The 25,414-nt window shown below is 36.4% G+C and overlaps 2 protein-coding genes across 2 annotated transcripts; both read right to left on the reverse strand.

Annotated features, from left to right (window-relative positions):
- Window positions 1-15,200: 15,200 nt before the first annotated feature.
- On the reverse strand, window positions 15,201-16,263 carry LOC103263116 (olfactory receptor 4F4). The gene has a single exon (XM_008060785.1). It carries the CDS (start codon window positions 16,210-16,212, stop codon window positions 15,295-15,297), a length of 918 nt encoding a protein of 305 aa, XP_008058976.1. The 5' UTR covers window positions 16,213-16,263; the 3' UTR covers window positions 15,201-15,294.
- Window positions 16,264-22,726: 6,463 nt separating this feature from the next.
- LOC103263119 (olfactory receptor 4F6-like) lies at window positions 22,727-23,665 on the reverse strand. The gene has a single exon (XM_008060786.1). The coding sequence runs from the start codon at window positions 23,663-23,665 to the stop codon at window positions 22,727-22,729; it is 939 nt and encodes a 312-aa protein (XP_008058977.1).
- Window positions 23,666-25,414: the final 1,749 nt, after the last annotated feature.

The raw sequence follows: 25,414 nt of genomic DNA on the forward strand, positions 1-25,414 counted from the left end.
TGCATCCTGGGGATGAAGCCTACTTGGTCATGATGGGTGATTTTAGAGATGTACTTTTGGATCTCATTTGCAAGAATCTCGTTGAAGATTTTTGCATCTATGTTCATAAGGGCATATTGGCCTGTATTTCCCTTTTTTTTTTGGTTGGATCTTTACCCTGTTTGGGTATCAGTGTGATGTTACTTTCATAAAATGATTTGGGGAGAATTCCATCCTTCTCAATTACCTTGAATACTTTCAATAGGATTGGTATCAGCTCCTACTTGTATGTTTTGTAGAATTCTGCTGGAAAGCCATCTGGTCCAGGGTATTTTTGGTAGGTAGTTTTCATATGACAGAGTCAATTTCCTGGGTTGTTATTGATCTATTTAGTGTTTCAATGTCTTCTTGTTTCAACCTGGCGAGGTTCTGTGATGTCAGAAAGTGCTGCATTTCATTTAGGTTATCAAGTTTGTTTCCATATAGGTGTACATAGTAATTGCTGATAGTCTTTGTATATCTTCGGGGTAAGTTGTGATTTGATCTTTTGTTTTTCTGTTGTGTTTATTTGGGCTTTCTCTCTCTCTTTTTTTGGTCATTCTGGCTAGGGGTCCATCAATCTTGCTAATTCTTCCAAAGAACCAGCTTTTTGTTTTGTTGATGTTTTCTATGATATTTTTGTCTTCTGTGTCCTGTATTTGGGCTTGTATTTTGGCGATTTGAATTCTTCTGCTAAAGTTGGGGTTTTGGTGGTCTTTTCTTTCCAGCTCCCTTAGAGGATTTGTTAGGCTCTCAACTTGTGATCTTTCCATTTTCTTGATGTGTGTTCATAGAGATATAAATTCTCCTCTTAGAACTGATTTCATGGCATCCCAGAGATCTTGATAAGATGTTTCTTCATTTTCATTTGTTTCCAGGAATCTTTTAATTTCTGCTTTGATGTCAGTGTTGACCCAGTAGTTTTTCAACATCATGCTGTTTAGTGTCCCTGTCTTTGTGAGCTTTGGGAAAATGTTGTTGGTGTTAATATTTATTTTTATTCCACTGTGGTCTAAGAATGTATATGGCAAGATTTCAAACTTATGGAATTTGTTTATGCTTGATTTATGGCCAAGGATGTGATCAATCTTGGAGTACACTCAATGTGGTGATGAGTAGAATATGTATTCTGTGGTTGTTGGGTAGAATAACCTGCAGGCATCTATTAAGTCCATTTGGTCAAGTGTCAAGCCTGGGTTGTGGATCTCCTTGTTGATTTTTTGCCTCACTGATCTAGCTAGGACTGTTAGTGTTGTATTCACATCCCCTGCTATAATAGTGTTGGAGTCAATATCTTTTATCAGTTTAGTAGTTGCATTATAAATGCTGATGCTCTTGTTTTGGGAGCATATATGTTTAGGATGGATACTTCTCATTGATGGATTGAACCTTTTATCATTATGTAGTATCTTTTTAAAATTTTGATAGCTTAAAGGTTGTTTTGTCTGATATTAAGATCGCAACTCCTGCCTTCTTTCGTGATCCATTTGCCTGGAAACTCATTTTTCATTTTTTAACTTTGAGTCTGTCTGCATCTCTTGTAGTATGACGAGTCTCCTGGATGCAGCAAATAATTGGGTCATGGTTTCTTATCCAATTTGTCATTCTGTGTCCATTCAGTGGTGCATTTAGTACATTCACATTCAGGCTGATTATTGAAATGTGATTGTTTATTCCTGTCATGAGGTTCTTATAAAGTTTTTCCTTTGTTTGCTTGCTTTCTTTTGGTTCTGGCTTAGATGTACATGTGTGTTTTCAACTTTCTTGTTGTGCTGTATTCTCTGTTGATTCTGCACACTGCTGTTCTCCTGGAAAGTGTGTGGTCATTCTTGTTTTTCTTTCTTTTGTGCTTAATACCTTTTTAAGTTTCTCCTGTACAACTGGTCTGGAAGCTGCATAATCTCTTAGGGATTGGATGTCTGGGAAGGATTTTAATTCTCCATCACTGTTGAAGCTGAGCTTGGCTGGATAGAAAATCCTTGGTTGAAATTTATCTTTGAGGAATTTGAATAAAGGGCTCCAGTCCTATTCTTGTTTATAGTGTTTCTCCAAATGGGTCTGCTGCTATTTGGATGGGTTTTCCCAGGTAGGCAGTTTGATCTTTCTTTCTTGCTGCCTTTAGGACTTTTTCTTTTCTTTTCTTTTCTTTTTTTGAGTTGAAGTCTCACTCAGTCACCCAGACTGGAGTGTAGTGGCCACTCTTGGCCACCGCAGCCTTGACCTACCAGGATCCGGCAATCCTTCTGCCTCAACCTTCCAAGTAGCTGGAACTACAGGGTGTGCTACCATGCCCAGATAAGTTTTTTGATTTATTATACAGATGAGGTCTCGCCAAGCTGCCCAGGCAGGTCTCGAACATGTGAGCTCAGACAATTCGTTTACCTTGGCCTCTCAAAATGTGGGATTACAGGCTGAGCCACCGAGCCCAGCTAGGATTTTTTCTTTTGTGACTACTTTGTGTAGGCAAATTACTATTTGTCTAAGGATTGGTATTCTCTTTTGATATCTTGTGGGGGTTCTCTGTAGCTCTTGTGCTTGGTGCTTGGCTGATCACATCTCTGGTGTGATGGGGAAAGTTTTCTTGGATTACCTTCTGTAATACTTGCTCCAAGATGTTCTCCATTTCCCTTTCTTCTTCTGGACTACCAATCAAGTATAGGTCTGGCCTCTTGATATAATCGCAAATCTCTTGTAGGCTTTGTTCTTTCTTTCTGAGTCTTTTTTCTATATATTTTTTTAACAGATCTGGTTAATTTCATGTACTGGTCTTCAAATTCTGAGATTCTTTCTTCAGATAGATTAATTCTGCTTTCCATGTTTCTCATCTTGTTATTTATTTCCTGGATGAAATTTTGTATTGCCAAAATCTCTGTTACAAGTTCTTTCAGTGTTGCCTCATGTCTTTCTTGAGTCTTATTTACTCTTTTCATCCATTCCCTAATCCTTATTGTATTCTGAGGCCAGTCTTCTTTGACTTCCATTTTTTGGGCACCAAGTTCTGATTTTTCAGAATTTTTGTCTTTGGTATACTTGAAATTGCCTGTGATCTTCTTTGTTTTTTCCTCATTTGTGATATATCTCTTGTTCTTCTCTTTTTTTCTGTTATTCAGTGTCAGTGGGAAAGGCTTTCCCTTCTGATGCTTGCTCAGTCCTCTATTCTTCTCTGATCTGGGCTCTGGATTTGTTCTATTTTGAAATAGAATGGTGGAGGGGAAGCTTTGCTGTGCCTTGTAGTTTATGAAATTCCACTAAAGTAGGGCTGGGGCACTGGAATTCTGAAACTACTTGCAAATTACAGTGTTCACTTAATGCGGTATGTGTTCCCTGAGACTCACTCCCTACCACCACTTTATATGACAATGCAAAGCAAAAACCAGTGGAAAAAACAATTGAACATGCACAGACACAGACATACACACATACCTCAAAACAAACTGGAAAAACAACAAAGTGTAAGAAAACAAACAGCAACAACACAAAACCAAGGAAACTAAACACACACACACATGCCTAATACAAAGTGAATACAGAAGAAAAATAGAAAGACCAGAAAAAAAGGAATTCAGATCAAACCCTAACGCATATATTGACACACACCTTGAATTGCAAAAAATGAAAATAAAAAAACCTAGAAGAACAAAAGAGCAAAAACAAACTAATAACAACACATTGAAAGATAAATGCTCAATCATTCATAGATACACATAAACAGAAGACAACAAATAAAAGAAGAAAGAAGCAGAAAGAGAAAATAAAATTGGGAAGATGCAGATCAAACCCTCACATACACATTCATGCACAAAGGAAAAATATTTAAAAAGTAGATGAGCTAAAAGTCAAAGAATTTTTTAAAAAATAAAAAAATAAAAAAATTGAAATTAAAATTAAAAACCTGCCCTCTTGTGGCATGCTCTGTAATTCTTTCTCTAATCAGATCTCCCCTGCAGAGCCACCTCTTCATTCCCTCCTCAGGGTCCAAAGCAGGGAAGGAGGAGGGTCAGTGGAGGTGGATGGGGCTGCAGTCCTCCCTTCCTGCTCTCATGTGGTCAGGGAAATCTCCTCCTGTGGGGAGGTACAGGGCTGTCTCTTCCCCAGGTATGTACTCGCAGGGGTTGCCCAGCCAGACTTATCCTGGAATGGAGTTCTCCTATTGCAACTGACGTCCAGGCTCTGCCTGGGTTTGTCCCTCTCAGTTGTAGCCCAGCTATGTGGGTCTGATGTTCAGAGGATTGCTAGGAAGGAGGGGGTATGGGTCAGCCCCGGACTCATCACTGATCTCTTTGGAGTCCTTCCTTGTCCTTTTCTGGCCACAACCTTTGTGTCGCTGGATCAGGGTAGGGGGTGGATCAGGGTAGGGGTGGGGTAGGGTAGGGGGTGGGGCACCTGAAACTCAGCACTTGTCACATCCCTCCAAAGTTTGTACTTCCAGGATATTCCCTCTGGGTCACGATTAATTCCTGAGCAGTTTATCTACCAGTCACGGAGTTTGGGTCTGTTGCTTAGTGGTGATCAAGTCAGAGTACTTTCCTGCCCCACCTTCAAGATGGTGATGGGGTGCCTCTTGTCCTCTTCTGTGGGACTTTGTAATCCCTCCAGAAACCCTGCTGCCAGTGCCCTCCCAGGCACTGAAGTGGTGAGGCAAAGCTTGGAGCTGGCAGTCTCTCCTGCCAATGGTGAGGGAGAGCCTGGGGCGACAGTCTCTTCCTGCTGCTTTTCACAGGAAAACTTCTGTTCATTTTTAAAAAATGGAACTCAACTTCTGTGACCTTGGAAGAGCTAGAGACCAAACATAGAAGCTGCAGCACCAGTTGTTGCACCAGGGGCCTGGTCACCTGCTCACGAGCCCCTACTTAGACAGTCATTCTCAGCATTTTCTTCCCAGGGAGGGTTTTGCTGATTAAAAAAAAAGAAAAGAAAGAAAATGGCACTTGGCTTCTGTATCCTTGGAATTGCTAGTGTCCAAGACCAGCAGCTGTAGCACCAGCCACTGCACCAGGAAATCTCTGGCCACTAGCTCCCTAGCCCTCACTCAGTCTGTCATTCACATGCCCACTCTCTCACCAGCATGTACACAAAATTTTCCATATACTCACTTGCTCGCACTGGGACTCACATAGTCCATCTGGCTCGACTGCCATCATCCTCCTCTGGAATTATTGATATGTGGGTGTTTATTCCTGTAATATTGCTAGTAAGATGCTATTTTGTTTTTTATTTTTATGGTTGATTTGTATGATCTGTTTATTCTGTGCTTCCTGTGTTTTTGCAATAGGTGAAATTGTTTTTATGTTTCTGTGCTTAGAACTTTCTTATGTATCTCCTGAAGGGCTTGTCAGGAAGTGGCAAATTCTCTTAGGGATTGTGTGGGTGGGAAGGATTTTAATTCTCCTTCATTAATGTAGCTTAGTTTGATGTGGCAGAAAATTCTTTGTTGTAATTGCTTTTCTTTTAAAATGCTAGAGATGGGTCCCCAGTCTCTTCTGGCTTGTATGGTTTCTGCTGAGAAGTCTGTTGCAATTCTGATGGATCCTCTCCCATAAGTGAACTGTCCCTTCTTTCTAGCTACTTTCCTTTTATGCCCACTGTGTGGAGATAGATTAGTTTGTGTCTTGGGGGTGGTTTTCTCATCTAATACCTCTCAGAAGTTCCCTGGATCTCTTGTATCTGTATGGCCACCTCTCTAGCAAGAGAGGAAACATTTTCTCAGATGACCTCTTGGAAGCTTTGTTCTAGTGCATTCTCAGTTACTCCTTCTCTCTCAGGGATGACAATCATCAATAGATTTGGTCCCTTTACTTAATTACAGAGGTCTCATAGGCTTTTGTCATTCTTTTTAAGCCTTTTATCTTTGTATTTGTTGGCCTGGTTTGTTCAATAGTTCAATCAGTGAGCTCTGAGATTTTTTCCATCTGTCTGGTAGATTCTGCTGCTCAGGCTTGTCACTGTATTTTGAGATTTCTGAAAGTAATTCTTCATTTTTTGAAGCTCAAATTGGACCTATCTCATATTGGCCAGTTCTGCTTGCTTTCTGCCTTGCTTTCTGCCTTGATGGTCTGTGCTTCTATCTTCTTGTGGCTTCTTTGTCTATCTTTACCATACATAGTCTGCATTCTCTATCAGTCATCAGATACAGGTCATTCAGGATGTGTTTCATTGCTTGGGATCTGTGAAGTCATTTTGTGGGTATTGGCTCATGAAGACTTTGGGGATTGCTGGTTTTTTTTTTCACTGATTCTTCCTTATCTTGAAGGCACATTCTTTATTTTCTTTTTGTTGTGTTTTAGTTAGATAATGTGGCCTTTCTGTGAGGTTTTTTTATTCCACAGGGTGCTCCATTGTCGTGGTTCATGATAGTAAACTCCCATATCCTGGGGATGGTAGTCCATGAGGGCTCAACCACTGTGTGTCCTGCTGCTCTTCTGGATCTCACTCCCCTATGAGGCTGCCACCATTTGGCTGGTGCTGGAGGGTGCTTGCAAGGTATCCAGTGATGTTAAGGTGCAGAGGCTGATTCTAAGGAGAGTTGGTCACCAATGTCTCTGGAGGACCCTTTGGAGAAGCGCTTTGATGCCTTGGTTTATTGAACAGCTGAAAGATGTATGGAGATGTGGGATTTGTTATTATCCCCTTCTCAGGAGCTGTATTTTTGCCTCAGATGTTGTAATGGTCTGTGCCAGTTGATCTCTAGTCAAGAGGTGACACTTGCAGGAAACAGCCAGCTGCAGTGGCGATTTGGGCTTTTTTCCTTGGTCTTTGTTTCTCCAAGGACGTACGCAGATGACCTAGGTGATGGATGGGGCTGTGGACACTCCTCAGTTCCTGGGCTTTCAAAAGGAGTCAGGGGAAAAAGATCATTGGGGAAGGCTAGGTCAGACTGTACTGCTCTTCAACTCTCCACCTGCATGCACAATTGACTACCCAAGTGGGAAATGTGTTCCCTGGCATCTGTGGCAATGCTGCGGGAATGTCTGAACTGTGTGTTGTTGTACAAGATTTTATACAATGAGAGAGGGGTTGCCAGGACAACAGGTAACCCCTCCCCCACTACCTCTGGCCCTCTTTCCTTGTCTGATGCTATCTGTACTCAAAACTCAAAATATTTTTCCACAGCAACATTTTTAATGTGGACTGGAACCTGTTGTCTAAACTCCAGCTTCTCTTGTTGTATATACTCAGTAGAAATTGGGAGGGGGAGATGGGCCCACTGACTCTCTGGTAGCACTGCAAGAATGACTGAGCCATCTGAACAGAAGCATTCATGTGGGGAAAGATGGGTTACTAGGATGACCACTGGACTCTCTTCTTCCTTAGTTTACTTCATGAAAGAGGTGCCAGTCAGCTGCTTCTAGGTGGCTATCTTGAATTCTCGGGTTGTTTAATTTTTAAGTATTTGTGTAGGTTCCAAAGTTCTTGATATTGATTTCTAGTTTTACGCTGTTGTGATCTGAGAAGATACTTGATAAGATTTTGATATTTAAAAATTTGTTGGAACTTGTTTTGTGGCCTAACATGGTTTACAAGGAGGTACCTCCCCAAAAGCCCAGAATTTATTTATTTAAAAAATTGTGTATTTATCTTTACACCTGCAAAGTGCTCTCTATTTCATGGAATACACCTATTGAGATGCTTTTTCCACTGCTCAAATCAGTTTTTAAACTTATAAATTTTGATGCCTTTTAGTGTCTCTTCCATATTGAAAAAAATGCTTCCATTTGAGAACTTTTTTTCATCCAGAGAAACAAAAATTGTAGTCACTTGGGGCCAGATTGGGTGAATTAGGGAGGGTGGGGCATGGAAGTCATGTCGTTTTTGGTCAAAAACTGCTGAACACTCAGTGCAGTGTGGGCAGGTACATTTGCAAATCACCCATCATGAAATGGACAAATGTAGTGAAAGAATCTCCAAAAAAACATTCACTGAAGCCTCTCACAACAATTCTACCTGGTACACTGATGCTGATGAGTTCCTAGAACACTTACCTGGTGGGAGAAGCCTGTACTACAAGAGGATTGCCCTCCAAAAAACAATTTCTGTTTCTTTTGGGTTCCCTTCATATTTGATTGCTTTATGGTGTCCCATGTGTCATGAAGATATTGTTCATTTAAAAATTTTTTTCTCTTTGTTTTTGTCTGTGCTATTTCAAAAGATTTGTCTTTAAGCGTTGAGAATTTTTTTCTGCTTTATGTTTTCCAATTTCAGGAATTTCTGATTTTTAATAATATCTGTATTTTTGGTAATTTTCTCATTAATATTTTGAATTGTTTTCTGTTTTGTATTATTTTTCAATATTCTCTTGTATGTCTTGTAAGTTTCTTTAAAATCAGCATTTTGAGTTATATTCCAAGAATTTCAAAAATTCATTCTTGATTGCCTTTACCTTTTCATAGTTCTTATGTCTTTATGTTGATATTTGTGCATCTGATGTAACAGTCACTTTTTTTCCCAATTCTTCTAATTTGTTTTCATAAGGGAGGATTTTATCTTGAAGTTGTATTATGGTGTTGGCCAGGTAGGGTACTTTTGCTTTAATTCTGAGTGCATGCAGCAGTGTAGTCTCTGTATTATTTCTTCTGGTGTAAATAGCATCAGTTGTATCTGTAATTACCTTGCTGGTTTAAGGCATAATTATTTGTGGAGACATGCTAAAATTTTGCTGGAACTGAGATGCTAGGTGGGCCAATCTTGGGTTCCAGTAGTGATTGCAATGGTCTGAGTGTGCCTGTTCCTAGGCACACTCAGAATAATGTATTCTGGTGCTGGTGTCAGCAGGTCTAGGCAGGCTGACTCTTGGTCCTCCAGAATCAGACACAGTTAGTGGTATTGTTAGGCCCAGTGAGTGGTTGAATTTCCTGCCCTTGGGAAGACATTGTGGCATAGGCAATGGCATTAGCAGCGACAAGTTGATTCTCTGGGTTCTGAGTGGTGTTCTGAGTGATGGTGGCTGCAGTGGGCTTGGTGCTAGTAAATGCTAGCTTCAAGGCCTGCAGGTGCTGTGTGCTAATAAGTGCAAGCTGTGATGGTAGTGGGTAGGTCAACCTCAATTCCAGGAGGAATATTTAGGTGCCAACATTGGTGGACTGGGCTGGGAAATCCCCAGGCATCCGGACTGTGCACACTGGCACAGGTAAGGGTTGAAGTTGGGCTGGGTTGGCTTGTCCTTAGACCTGTCTATGCTGGGCTGGAGGGGCAATCCCTAGGACCCTGGAGGAATGCTCAGATGGGGGCCACATAGTGCCCATGCTGTGGTCAGACGCTAGCAAAGGAAGAGTTGCCTTCAATGTTGGAAGCCTAGGCTGGTGGGCAGGCCTCAGCTTCAGCAATGCTCTTGCAGCCCCACCAGTGATGGCCTTTACTTCACTCACAACTTAGCCCTGAGAGCAGTAGCCAGCACCTGGTTCTCTGCTTAGCCTTTGCTGCAGTAGCCCATGCCTCTTTGTGCCTCAGCCCTCTAGGCAGGAGCCTGCACTTTGCTTATGCCTCAGTAACTGTCCTGGGGTCCAGGACAGTGTGCATTCTGCTGGGAGTGGAGCTCTAAAATGGTGAATTGCTTTAGCTGCTTAGATCTTAGAGCATGTGTGGGATCCAGCGTGAGCTCCCTCCCTGAAACAGTGCCATTGCCCAATCTCTTAGCATCTCCCTATGTTAGTTTCAGGACTTGTGAAGGTCAAATGGCTCTTTTGTGACTAGGATTGTAGAAGAACTCAGTAGAATGTGTACCAATGATGGTCTCTCACTTACCCCTTCTCTGCATTGGGGAGTCTCTCACTGATCCCACTCAATTCCAGTCAAGGCGGCTGCCTCACTTCCTTTTTCTTCCTTGCTGTAGGTGTTTCCTATCACTTTTCTGTTGAATTTGTGCTCTCATGGATGATCTATTTGAAGTGTGATTATCTACTCACTATTTTGACTCTTCTGAGAGGAGGAGACAAATAAATATATAAATTTTATTTGTTCATTAAATCTCAATAATGTAAAAAGAAAGCTAGAAAAAGACAAGCAAATTAAATGAAAATAAACAGAAGAGTACAGATAAGAAAAGAATATGGAATAGAAAATAGACAAAATATAGTAGTTTAATTATTTGCCAGCATTCTCTAGGGGTGGGGGTGGGGGACGACTGTGTGTGTGTGTGTGTGTGTGTGTGTGTGTGTGTGTGTGTGTATGTGTGTGGGTGTGTGTGTGTGTGTGTATTTGATTTAACAAATTGGTTCAACAATTTGTGAAGCCTGGCAATTACAAATATGGCAGGGTGGAGATACAGGGAAGAATTTATATTGAAGATGAATGAGCCCAAAGCTGATAAGTTCAAAGGCTACCTGAAGGGAGAATTCTATTTTTTCTCCTTTAGACCTTCAATTAATTGGATAAGACACATCCACACTATCAAGGGTAGTCTGCTTTACTCACAGTCTACTGATTTAGATGCTAAGTTCATCTTTAAAAAAACCTTCACAACATCATCTAGACTGACAGTTGGCCAAATATCTAGATATTGTAGTTGACACATAAAAGTAACTACCATAAGTTGGTTAAAAGTTAACCAAGTTAAAAGTTGAAATTTTTAAATAAATTTGATGCATATTTAGCTAGGTTAACCAAGAAAAATATAGAGAAAAAAAGAAGAGTAGTAGAATGAAAGAGGAGATATCAGTAAAAATCTTAATAACATAAAAAAGATCATAAAGGAATACTGGGAGAAATTTTATACCAATACATTAACAGCTTAGATGAAACAGACAAATTTTTAAAATAAAAAAGCAAACAAATGACTTTATTTCTGAGACTTAAAACAGGAGTATCTTCTCCTAGAACTTCTAAAAAGTTTACAAAGCAGTTACTGAATCTAATGCATGAATTTAGAAGATTACAGAATACAATATCAGTATAATATTGTGTATACATATACATATCTGCAAGTTAGCAGAAGATAACAGAAATAAAATTATGCAATTCTCTTATAATAGTGTCAAAAGTATAAGTACTCAGGATTGTATATAGCAAAATCATACAGTAAAATAACATAACACTGCTGACATAAATCAAGAAAGACTTAAAGCTATAGATAGATATACCATTTTACATATTAGAAGACTCAATAGACTCAGTTAGAAGACTCTGCCCTTCATATCCTTGTTGCCTCAACAGTCTTAATCTCTAATTTTGACTTTTTAGAGAGATGAGGTTGCCAGACGCTCTACTACTTTCTCTGTCTCTCAGCATTTTCACTATACTTGACTTTTCATCCCTCTTACTACACCAGTAGTTGATAAATGATATGCATATCAATTATTGATATTTGCTTTTCATATAATTTCACTTCTGGTAAGTGATAGGCTGTTCAGGTTGACCCCTGTGTTATTTTGACATTATCCCAATTGTCTTAGTTTCCTGCACATCTTAATGAGCAATCTTTTTCTCTCTGCAATCTTAGTTCCTCAATTCCTACATTTATCATCTATCTTTATCTCTCTCTATCATCTATCATCTATCTAATCATCTATCATATCTATCTACCTACCTAGCTACCTATCTATCATCCTTCTATCTGTGTATCTTTATTTATGTTTATTTGTATTTGATGTCATATACCTTGTCTTTGTTTAAATTGTCCTGATTGTCTTAAAGTCATTTGTTGAAGTTGGTTTATTTGAATCAGGATCTAAACAAAGTTTAGATCGGATTGGTCTTTTTGACTCTGTTTTAATTCCTTTCTCCTGCTTTTATACTCTGTGTACTTGCTGAATAATCCAGGCTATTTTTCTGGTAGAATATTCCATACTTTGTTTATCCTATTACTTTGTTTATTTTATTAAAGCCTCATAGTGTTCTTGCATGTTTCTGTCTTCTATATATTGTCATTAAATGAAGAATTTTTATTAAGCAGGCTCATTTCTAGTTGTTTCTGTGTGCTTTGCATTAAACTTTATATATTCACTCCATGTGCTTTGAAAATTGATCAAGTTCAGTTGTTGTCAACTAATCCTTTTCTTATAAGTTTTCTTCTAAAACTGTTATTCAATAATTTTAGCCTCTTGATTGTTGCCTTAGACACCTTAATTGATTGAGTTACAAAATGGAAATTTCCTAATTCTATAATTTCTTTTGCAATTAACTTATCATTTTCTGTAAAGAACTTCTTTTAATCAACTATTTGGTTATCTCCCTTCAAAATTACCATATAAGAAAAGCAAAATAAATACTTGATTCTTTTTAAAATTTATATAGTTTCAGAATATTAAGTGGAAATATAGTGACCCCCCAAAAGCAATAAACTAACTTTTACTTAGATAATTGTTATGATCTTATGGATATTTTGTATACTGGTGCTTCAATCTATTACACTGTTCATTATTATTATTGATATTCATATAGTTCCACTTCTGGTAAGCAGTAGGCTGTTCAGGTTGCCTTCTGTGTTATTTTCACATTATCCCAATTGTCTTATTTAGCTTCCTTTTCTTATGACTTGAAAAAATGTTTCAGAATTATCTCATATATTTCTGTTTCAGAGCTTCAACCATTTATCTAAACAGCCCTGATTCTTGTTAGTAAGAGATGGTATTTGACGATAACACAAGGGCATTAGATGTGTTCCATTGTTATTGGGCTGTCATTGCTTCCAGGTCTTTTTAGTGAACAGATTCAAAAAATACTTGTATTTTTAGCAAAAGAAAAATAAACTATTTGTATATAAACACATTTCTAATAACATTAAAATACAGTTTATTTATTTAGCTTCCTTAATATATCTCCTTTGATGCTAAAAATTTCATATTAACATATACTTATTTGCCTTATTTCAATAATAATATTTTTAAAGTAATAAGATTAATATTACTACTAACAACAAGTAGTAGCTCTACTTACATTGCACTTCTACTTACAAGTGCAATGACCTAAATGAGCTTGTGTAAAGATTGAAATGTATTACTTCCTACAAGCGTGATGGAAAACAATAAAGGTTGGGAACTCTTGGCTTTGTTGATAAATAGTATTTATAGAATAATTATATAGTACTTATTTTTTTATTGAGTGGTGAATATACCACAAACAGTGCTATCTGATTTATACCTATTTTGTTATTATTCCTTATAATAACCATGCATGCTAAGCATTATCTTGTTTATAACAGAAACTGAAGCTTATGAAATCTAAGTAATGTAACCAAAGTCATGATTAGTAAGTGTAAATAGAGTTGAATTCAGCTTTTTTTTTAAACTTTAAAGTTTGTGCTTTTAACTTTAAAGTTTGAGTTCTTTTTATGCTTTCTATTCTATCCTCCATAGTATTTTGACCGTGTGTTAGTGACCAGTGAAAGAATTCTTTTCTCTGATGTAATTCTACCTCATTAAAATGCCATTAAATCACTTATCTTGATTTGGACTTAATATTTAAAGACTGCAATTTTAAAATTTAATTTAATTTTAAATTATGTAGCAGTTACATGATTCCAAAGTAAAATAAGAAAAGCCTAGCTTTTATTACTGTGTCATGCCCTGTTTCCTCCTCTTGTCATAAATAATTAAGTATGGATTTTTAACTATTTTAAGTATGTTCATTTATCACTTTTATTTTTTTCTGATAGTTTTTATTATATATTAATTTTTAATGTATTTTTAAGTTTACTTATGAATTTTCTATTTTATTTTTTCTATGGTGAATATAATTTTAATTTTCTTAACATCTGACTCTCATTATCTTTTAGTTCATGTCATACTTTGATAGACTGCATTTCTTTTTCCTTAGAATATTTTATCCTGTTTCAATGATTCTCCTTGGGAGGAAGAGATATTTGTCAGAATCACTTGTTAAGATTTTTTTTTTCAGCTTATAGTCTCCTCAATTTTTATCCTGAATTTTCAGCATGCTTTTCTATGATGGTAGTGGAAGTGCAGGAGTACTCAACTGCATATAAATATATACACTTCTACTTACAAGTGCAATAACCTAAATGAGCTTGTGTAAAGACTGAAATGTATTATATCCTACAAACATGATGGAAAACAATAAAGGTTGGGAACTCTTCGCTTTGTCAATAAAAAGTATTTATATGGGGGGGGATGGGATTAACAGTAGCAAATATCTGTCGGGGGATGGGAAAACACTTCTTATCTACAGGGTGCCTGAATGAAACGTCATTGTACACCTAACCCTTAACTGTACCCCACAAAACCATAATAAAAAATACTGATTAAAAAAAAAAAGTATTTATAGAATAAATATATAGTACTTATTTTTTTATTGAGTGCTGAATATACCACAAAGTGATATCCGATTTATACCTATTTTGTTATTATTCCTTATAATAATCATGCACGCTAAGTATTATCTCTTTTATAACAGTAGAAACAAAAGCTTATGAAATCTAAGTAATGTAGCCAAAGTCATGATTAGTAAGTGTAAGTAGAGTTGAATTCAGCTTTTTTTTTTAAACTTTAAGGTTTGTCCTTTTAAAAGCTAACCATGGAAAACAACATAAAAGAATACAAGTGATACACTTTGTGCCAACATGTTGAGAAAGTGGATTCCTCTAAATTCTTGCTACTGCTTATGAGCAGTTGTCATGTATCATGTAAAGTGTGTCTAGAAGGGCAACTTCATGTTGGCAGACTTGCTCTTCCTGTCACTCCTGGAAATATACTTATAGATTATGTAATGTGATGGTGGTAACTGTAAACTGTTACAATGGGAGGAGTGTATTTTTTAAACTACTTAAAAGTTGACATATGGGCAACCCCTTCGGATTCCCTTCCACTGTAGGAGCTTCTCTGTCCTCTCAATAAATCCTGTTTTCAGAAAAAAAAAGTTTATATATATATATATATAAAGGATATATATATATCCTTATCACTAAGTGCATTCTTTGAATTAGGCTTGTGGCTGTTCCTTTGTTGATGTTTTTAGAAAGAATGAGCCAAATTAAATTTTTAAAAGTTTGTAAGCCAAACTGCTTTTTATCCTTTCTTCTATCAAACTCAGGATCACACAGGTAGGTACAGTTATACACAAATACTAATACATTTATGCCTTTCATTGTTCTGAGAATTAGTGGAATAATATTTTGAAAGCATGATATTAACTTTGCATCTGTATCCCAAAATGCAACATACAAAGTTGTTAAACAACAAATTGAGGCAGTGTATGTGAAAGTTCTTTGACAATTACTAAACTATACGGGAATGAAAGGTATAATATTCATGAGTTTAACTGAATAATTTACCAACTTCACTATATTTTATGTCATTATCTCAGATTACTCTCACAGTTATAGAAGATCTAAGAGTTTGCACTGGAATTCACATTCCATTTTCTCAGTCGTCTCATTGCAGTCTTCATGTCTTTGTTCCTCAGTGTGTATATAATTGGGTTTAGGAAAGGAGTGATCACAGAATAAAACACAGCAAGGAATTTATCTAATGACTTTATGGGGAATGGCCAGGCATAAATAAAGATACATGGTCCAAAGAACAAAAGAACTACTGTGATGTGAGCAGTCAAAGTAGACAGAGCCTTGGATGATCTGTATGAAGGACGACGCTGGATGGTCATTAGGATGATCGTGTAGGAGATGATTAGGAGAACAAAAGAACACACAGTGAGCACACCACTGTTAGCAATGACCATGATATCTAGCCTGTAGGTGTCTGTACAGGCAAGTTTGATTACCCTAGGAAGATCACAGTAAAAGCTATCGACTTCATTAGGACCACAGAAGGGTAAGTGCACTGCAAATGCCAACTGGCTCACTGAGTGGAGGAAGCCAATTCCCCATGCAGCAGCCACTATGCCAACACATACATTGCCACACATAACTGTAGCGTAGTGTAGGGGCTTACAGATTGCTACATATCTGTCAAAGGCCATGGCTATGAGGATCACCAACTCACTCCCACCAAAGAAGTGAAGGAGAAAGATCTGAGCAAGGCAGCCTTTGAAAGAGATGACTTTGCGCTGACTGAAGAAGTCAGTAATCATCTTGGGGGCTGTGACTGAAGACAGAGACAGATCAAGGAGTGAGAGGTTGGCTAGCAGAAAGTACATGGGGGAGTGAAGGTGGGAGTCAGAAGCCACAGTTATGACAATAAGAAGGTTTCCAAACACAATTGCTCCATAGAATACAAAAAACAACACAAATAGAAAAATCTGGAGTTCCGGAGAATCAGAGAGTCCCAGAAAAATGAACTCAGTCACCATGGAGTGATTTGTTTCACTTATCGATTCATTCCAGGAAACAGCCTCTGCAGTTACCTTATAGAACAGAATGAGAAGGAAGTCAGAATTATTACATTCAAATTTTAAGCTTCATTTTGTATCATTCTGATCACTCTTTTTTTTTTTGTGTTGAATTTTCACTCTGTCGCCAGACTGTAGTGCAGTGGCCACTCCTGGCCACCGCAACCTTGACCTGCTGGGCTCTAGCGATCCTTCCGCCTCAGCCTTCCAGAAGCTGGAACTACAGGCGTGCGCTACCACACCCGGCTAATTTTTGATTTATTGTAGAGATGAGGTCTCGCCAAGTTGCCCAGGAGGGTCTCGAAACCATGGGCTCAGGCAATTCACTCACCTCAGACTCCCAAATTGCGTGGAACTGCAGGCTGAGCCACCTAGCCAGGCTATGATCACTCTTATAATGACTTTCTAGGGTTCATTACTTAAAGGTTTTCAGAATTCAACAATATAAAGTCATAATTTTATTCCACACTACTACCTTATAGTTCAGTTATCGTAGTCTTCTGTGTCTCTGAAAGAACAGGCAGGTTAGGCTAGGAAAACTTTAAGACCGTAGAAAAGAGTTCCAAGCCCGTTGATGTTTGTAGTAGCTGGTACAAAACCACACATGCAAGCAAGGCGGTCTAGCTATAGAAAACTTCACACCTACCTAACTGCTAGACTTATCAGATACACCTGCAGCACAGTACTCTGTCTATCCAGGATGCTTGGGGTCAGGCCGACCACCAAGGCAGGATCTGGCTTAGAGACCACCTGGATCATGCGCATCAATAGCCAAGGTTGATCTAAAATAATCATACCTACTTTTACCTTCATTATAATATTATTAGCATAAAATTATCCTAGGAAATCTTCCCACTCCCATCACACACCCAACACCACGACAGTACAAGTTTGACACTATAAGGCCTAAAACTCCCCTGTCCAATGTGAGAGAAGAGTAACAGTAATTCAGCTTAAAAGACCACCCATTTCAAGGGAAAGACTCCCAAAACACACCTTCAGTACCCCTAAGAAAAAAAGATGTAGCTCAATAATAGTTAAGGGCAGAAGCAGCCTACTCTGTAGGCTGCTTCTGCTTGCTTTTCCCTCTTGAGTGTGTACCCTTGTTTGCTTAATAAAGCAAAAGCAGCGGCCTTTGTAGATTGTTTTGCCTGCTCTCCCTTCTTGAGCGTATACTCTTTGCTCAGTAAAGCTACTTGCTTGGCATGCTACTGTGTGTCTGTTTGTGAATTCTTTCCAAACTTGAACACAGGAACCTGGCTGTCGACATCAATCTGTCATCCCACACCAGGAGTTGCACATCTTCTCCCGGTAATATCTCCACTCATTTTAGTCTTATTTGCATAATCCTACATTTATCTTCTTTTGTTTGAACTTCAAAACAGTTTATATCCTGTAGCATATATTTTATATTATTTAGTGATATTAAAGTTCTTAGGAGAAAAAGATATAAGCCAAAATGAAATAAAAGATAAAAAATAGAACAAAAAGAAATAAGATATGAGGAATATAATGCTTAAAAAGTGAGAAAGGAGCCGGTTGTGGTGTCACATGCCTACAGTTCCAGCTACTTGGGAGGCTGAGGTGGGAGGATCACCTGAATCTAGGAGGTTGAGGCTGTGGTGAGCTGTGATGGTGTCACGGCGTTCTTGCTTTGGGTAGCAGAATGATACCCCTGACTCAGAAAAAAAAAAAAATTGAAAGATAAGAAAAGAATGGAGAATTCAAAGGTGTAGTGAGGAAAATGTAGTAAAGTTTAAATGAGAGAAATCATGAAAGAGTTTAATAGGAAATAAAATAGGACAGGGATTCTAGAATTCTTTCTAAGGAGTTATGTTTTATTACAAAGACAATAAAGAACTAATAAGAATTATGAATAATTGTTTATAAATTGATTCTGGCCTCAATATGAAATGGAAGAGGGGGGGTCTTGGAAATGAAGCCAAGTGATTGTTTTAAGCCTAGCAATAGGCAATAGCTGCAGGTGTGGTGGTTTGAGCAGGAAAGGGGTGAGTGAGGGACGATTGAGCAACATGTTATAGTGGTTAAGGTGTGAGCTTTTGTGCTAGAGAGTTTGGGTTTAAATCCTGGGTTTATCTACCATATAACTAAATAAATTTGGACAAGTCACTTAAATGTTTTGTGTCATCTAAAAAAGATTGGTGATAAAAGCACAACTTCATAGGAGTGCTGTGAGGATTGGATGTAATCAAGTATATAGGTTTTCTAGCAAATAGTAAGTGGTCAATAGATAATAGCCATTATTGCGATAGTAATAACAGAAAGTTTGCCAGCAAGATGTGGAAGATAAAATATTATTCTAGTGTTTTTATTCTGAATAATTGAGAGCATTGTGGTGGTTTAACTCTGGTAAATTGTAACAAGCACTAGTATGACAACATTTAAGAAACTTTGGGTCAACCCTCATCCTTGGCATATTTTGTATGAATCTATTATAACTTCAAATTTGCCTTACTCTCTAAGTGAAATAAGAAAATTTAATATCAGTAATTCTCTAAGGTCAATTATAAATCGCATACTTTGATTCAAAAGAGATGCCCCAACCAATCAGTCGTGTCAGAAATGATCTCACAACAAAAATTCTATTCTCTGTACTGTCAGGACAGGAATAAATTTAAGAGTAGGAATAAATTCAGAAAAAGGTAAAAGAATGATAACTGTCTAGACTTGTAGAGGTATTGTTGGGACATCCTTGTAAGTTGCTATCTGCTAGGTGAGAGACAGAATAATGACTGCTGGATGTGAATTAGAGTCATTTTAGCTAATTGTGTATTGAGAAAAAGTACTATTTCAAGAAGTTTTGCAGTGAAGAGAAGCAGAAAGTGAAATGTGTCCTGAAGGCAAAGCATAGCTACAAGAACACTTGTCGGATTAGGTGTAAGGGTTAATGGGAAAGTAAGATATAAAAAAGAGATGTGGAAATTGATGGATAGGATTCCATGAAAGATGTGAAGGTATAGAAAGTTTCTATTGTCAAATATTTTGGAGGAATACTATTTTTTTCTTTTGCCATTTTCTTAATCACAGTTATTCCATTGCTTTTGGAAATTATACTTTTCTCATGACCCCGAATCCTAATCCTTAACCTCACACTTTCAAGCACCACATTACTGTTTTTCAAGTCCTGTAAAAATTTAGTGATTCTAAATTTCTTTCCAAGAATGAAGTTAGAAGTCTAATAGTTGAATAAATCATGACTACTCATTCAACTATTAGACTTATCTTCATTCTTGGAAAGAAATGAATTCAATCATACTAATCACTGACAGTATAGAGGATAGAACTTTTGTTGTCAGATCATTTCTGACAAGACTGGTTGGGGCATCTCTTTTGAATCAGAGTATGCGATTTATAATTGACCTTAGAGAATTACTGATATTAAATTATCTTATTTCACTGAGAGAGTAAGGCAAATTTGAAGTTATAGCTCCATACAAAATATGCCAACGATGATGGTTGACCCAAAGTTTCTCATGTGTAGCAAAAGACTTTCTATTATGGTAGCTAGTAAAAATTCAGGAATGCTCTTCTTCAGCAAAAGAAATTTCTTGCTCACACTTAAGACATCACATCTACTGAATTTATGCTGCTGCGGGGCGAGTGATAATATGGAATTGTCAGCTGTAGGGAATCTTTCACCACCATGATTCTTTCAAAGTTCATTTCTGACAAAAATTACTCAAAAATTTTAGAATAATCGTGTTGATTCTAAGTTAAACATTAAGTTTAAACTCATTGAAAGAGTTCTCCAGAATCTTACATATTTATTGTAGCATCTACAATAGCTAGCCACAGCTGAAAAATAAAATCTATCCCCCTGCCCTCGATTAAACTTGGAATGCAATCAATAGAATTTTGTATGTTTTTCTTAAACATCTTTTACTCTTATTTGAATAAAAATACCTAATATCTTTATATATCATACTGAGATAGAAGTAGGGGACTTGGGTTCTAGCACAAATTCAATATGTGGTCTTAGACATGTCATTTAAAATATCTGAACCTAATTTTTCTGTTTATGCAATGAATTTATTTTATCAAAAGCCTTCAAAATACTCACAACTCTAATGGCATGATTTGAAGCTTTATGTGAAAATGTTTCAAACCAGGTTTCATTGGGATTATACAAAGAAGTAAAGGAAATGAGTAAGACAACACTAAATTTGGGGGAAGGAGGAAAATAACCACACAATGTAGAGAAAAGAATAAATTAGCCCAGAAGAGTCAGGAGAAGGACTTGATGATTTTGCTAACTTAACACTTATAACATGGGCTATACCTGCTAACATTGTTCCTATTAATTCTTCTAAGTATTTAAGCCAAACTTACAGGATTTTAAAAAAATTTCCTGGAAGAAAACACATAAGTAAATTCTGCAGAATCAGTTGCTACTAACAGAAACATCTCATTGTCAATAAAATACTGTAATTTGATGTTTTACTAATATACTTCAGTTTAATAATTCCACCTACCTCCTTCATAACTGGAAAAGACTACAGCAATTTTCAGAGAAAGAGGAGTATAGATTTTCTCTTATTTGCACTCCTTTGAAGCATAATATTTTCAAGAGAATAATATATATGTGAATTGCCCTTTTTAGTAAACCACTTGGCTAATCAAGAGCCATTTATAAATGGACCAGATGCAGGTGAAGAGATCTGGGAATAGCCAGCTTGAACTTGATGTACTGAGACTAACTCTTCTAGTTTCACAAGTTTTCCCTTGGCCATTAGAGGAAACACATAGGATCTTCCTGAGTTAGGAGTATTGCTACAATTTTTAACCCATTTAGATATTTTTTGCAATCTCACTGAGTCTAAAAGTAATTTAAAAAATAGTAAAACAAATAAGATAAAGTTGCAAAATTAAAATCAAGATAGGTTAACAATAAATAATAGTGCTTAATTTTATAAAAAGAGAATAGCTTAGAACTTCGATGACAAATTTGTGGAGAAAATATATGGAAAAAAATCTTGACCCATAATAAAAAAGTCTCATTTCTTACAACTTATTTTATTTTGTAGCTTTAGTTATTATTATTATTAATTTTAGAATCATAGGTTACATGTGAAGATTTGTTATATAGGTATATTGCATGAAGATGAGGAGAGGTTTGGGCTTCTGGTTAGACTTCCCCCCACCCCAATGGGGGCATGCTACCCAATGGGTGGTCTTATACCCCCTATACACCCTCTCTCTCTTGCTCCTTTAGCATTGCCCAGTGTCTATTGTTCCCATCCTTGTGCCCATGTGTGCCCAGTGGTTAGTAGCACTTACAAAGAAGAACACATGGTACTCAGTTTTCTGTTTCCATAATAATTCACTTAGAATAATGGTCTCTAGTTGCATCCATGTTGCTGCAAAAGACATGATTTTTTTATGGCCGAATAGTATTTCATAGTGTATATAAACCACATTTTCTTTATTCAGTCCACAGTCGACTGGGTTGGTTCCATATTTTTGGTATTGTGAACAGTACTGCAATACACATATGAGTGCAGGTGTCTTTTTAGTGGGATGATTAATATTCTTTTGGGTTTATTCCTGAAAGTGGGATTGCTGGGCCAATTGGTAACTCTATTATAATGTGTTTTTAAACTAGTCATAGAAATACATCTAACTCTGTCTCAGCTGTGTTTCTTGACCACCAGGCTTTCCAGAATTTATCTGAAAGATGTTGATCATCTTCTTTGTCCTAAGCACCTTGGCTTAAGAGGAGACACATTAAATGAGCTATTAAGATCTCAGAGGGGTAGCTTCCTCTAGAAAAAAACCCCTTCGAATACTTTTAAAATTGTACATGCTTTGAGGCAGCAAGGGCAACAGAATCATGCTGTTAAAAATGTAGGACACAAACAAATTTTGCATAATGCAAAGTATTAGAGTCTATTTCTTAAATAACATTGTGCAAAATACATTAACGACCAAACTGAAAACAATACTCAAGAGTTGTAACATGTTGTTGACTTTCCTGTTTATCTTTATCTAACTTGAAGTACAATTAAATGAAAATTGTTTCTTTTTTGATTTTAGCATTTGCTGGTTTACATACACCCGTATTTTATCCATTGGATCTACATAATTTCCGTAAGAAATATTCATTGATTTTCAGTGTTGCTACTATCTGTATAAAGATACTGACAAAGCGAAATCATATGTATGTATTTATATATAAATATGAAATAACCACATGCAAATTAAATGTAGTCATTGCTGGTGACTACAATTTAGGTATGCAGGTTAGGTAGAAATATAGAACACTTTATTTTGTATGATTAGCAAAAATTGCTGCAACTTTATCTGAAATAAAATAGTTAAATCTATACCACCTTTTCTGAAGATTTCTGTTTTTTAAGGCAATAATAAAAATGTCCACATTCTGTAGTATTCATGGTGATCATGAGGGTCTTTGATGGTCTATGATCTTCATCTCGTGGTCTAACAACAAAATCTGTTAAGTTATCTCCCTAGAGTTTACAACCTGTCGATTCAGTCTTCTCATTGCCATCTTCATGTCTTTGTTCCTTAAAGTATAGATGGCAGGATTTAAGACAGGAGTGACAACGAAGTCCACAATGGCAAAAAATTTATCTAACGACTTAGTAGGGAAAGGCCATACATAGAGAAACATGCATGGAGTGAAAAACAAAACCACTACAGTGATGTGAGCTGACAAAGTGAAAAATGCTTTGGATAAATCATCTGAAGAATGTTGTCGGACTGTGACCAGAATGAAGATGTATGATACAATTAAGAAAAAGAAGGTGCCCATAGATATGAAGCCACTGTTGGCAGTGACCACAAATTCAAGTCTGTAACTGTCCATGCATGCAAGTTTAATAACCCGAGGAAAATCACAATAAAAGCTCCCCACATTTTTAGGACCACAGAAGGGTAAATTTATGACAAAAACAAACTGTGTCACAGCATGAATGACCCCAATGACCCAAGCAGCTACTACCAGAAACAGGCACATTTTGGGATTCATAACAGTTAGATAGTGAAGAGGCTTGCAGATTGCAGTATACCTGTCGTATGCCATAGCTACCAGCAGTGCCATCTCAACACCCCCCATAACATGGATAAAAAACATTTGTATCATGCAGTTTTGAAAGGAAATGACTTTAAAATCAGTGAAAAGATCAGAGATCATCCTAGGAACTGTAGTAGATGAAAGACCCAAGTCAGTGAGTGACAGGTTGGCTAACAGGATATACATGGGGGAGTGTAGGTGATGATCAAAAATCACTGTGAACAAAATGAAGAGGTTTCCCAGAATAATTCCCATGTAGAATAAAGAGAAGAAGAGAAAAAGGAAACTCTTCATTTTCAAAGATTGTGCAAGTCCCAGTAATAAAAATTCAGTTACCACAGAGTCATTTACTTGGTCCATTGAATCAGAAAGAAGGGAAGACTGTGAAGTGACCAGAAAAAAAGAAAGAATGAATCAACTTGGAGGCACTGAAAATAATTATTGACATTTATCAATAATTAAAAATAGATTATTAACAAATTTATAATTTAATTGATTTTAGACTGTTAATAAAATAATGAAAGCCCAGGGCATAAAGATTAATGTAGTATTTACAAAGTTGTGCTCAGAGGTTATCTGTTGTTTTAAATGCTCTCATTTGTTCAAATACGGAACTTATCAGCAAGTTAAGAAGTTGGAAAAGGATGCATAAAATAAACTAAAGAAACTCAGGCAAAAAAAGATAAAAAACAAATATAAAAGAATATAAAATCTCAGAAAGTTGAACGATTGTATACAAACATATAACATGGGTTTTAAAAATAAACAATCTTAAGAATTCTAATTAAGAATAATAAAAATAATCAAAAATTATAAATGATAATATAAATGCATAATAACAATTAATATACCTTTGAAGGCTATTTCCTACATGTGCCCCAAACTAACACAACTATTATATTTGAATTTGAAATGCTATAAAGTGACAGAAGGTTGATATCTTCATAGTTGAAAAAGAATTCAAACTGTTCAATAAGACCTCCAAGACGTAATAGATAAATGAACAAATGAAATAATTAAAACATGTAAGATGTATATATATATGTGTGTGTGTGTGTGTATGTGTGTGTATGCATGCATGTATGTGTGTCTTAGAAATCAAAGAAACATAAAATGTAATACTATTATTTTTCTTCTAAATTAAAATAATTTTTACAATTATTATTAAAAAATTTGACAAGGGATCAGTGAAATAGGCACTTTTTAATACATTGCTAGAGGGAATATAGACTGAATTAAACCTTACAGAAAATGTTTAAAAATTATGCATCAAGAATTTTGAATAAATAAGATCTAGTGTATGATAGCAAACACAACATGGTGACTACAGAGAACAGTAATTTATTGTACATTTAAAAATAACTAAAAGTAGGATAGAGTGTTCATAACACAAAAAATAATAAATTGTTGAAGTGATTTTAAAAAATTTGAATCCATACCTTTTGGTGCAATAATACTCCTTCTGGAATTCTATTTTTGCAGATGTTTTTTAGTACAAAAATGCTCTTCATATTTTACTGACAGTAGTAAAACCTTGGAACAATTTAAGTAGGCTTAAGTATATTATGATATGTGGACATGATGAACTGCAATACTGTTATTAAAATAAATATTGATAGAGGTGTTTACAATAGCATTAGAAAGACTTACAAAAATATTACATGCAATAAAGGTAAACAAGTTGCATAGTCAACATTTTAAATAACAGTAATTGCTTTTGATCTTTAGAACTTGCCTTTTAGATTTTGAAATATCTTTCAATACATGTATTATATTTATATTTTTTGATAAATCATCTAAATGGCATAGAAATTTGAATAAAAGATTTATTAAGAATATTTGAAAACCAGGATTTACTCACAATTATAAGAGGAAAAAACAACTGAAGAAATATAAAACTTTAATACTTCCTTTATCCAATCACCCATATTCATAAACTGCTAAACTTTCTTCATAGATGAGAGTCTCAGGAGGTAAAGTTAAATAAATAAAGGGGTCTGATATCACCTTTTTTGATTTTGTATAGAACTATCATGAAATTCAAGCTTTTTGGAACATTCCATTCAGGCAGATGACAAAGCATCTCCTCTGCTTTACTTTGACCAGATT

Source organism: Carlito syrichta, unplaced genomic scaffold (assembly GCF_000164805.1).
Source record: "Carlito syrichta isolate Samal-C Ts95f unplaced genomic scaffold, Tarsius_syrichta-2.0.1 Scaffold304728, whole genome shotgun sequence".
NCBI lineage: Eukaryota > Metazoa > Chordata > Mammalia > Primates > Tarsiidae > Carlito > Carlito syrichta.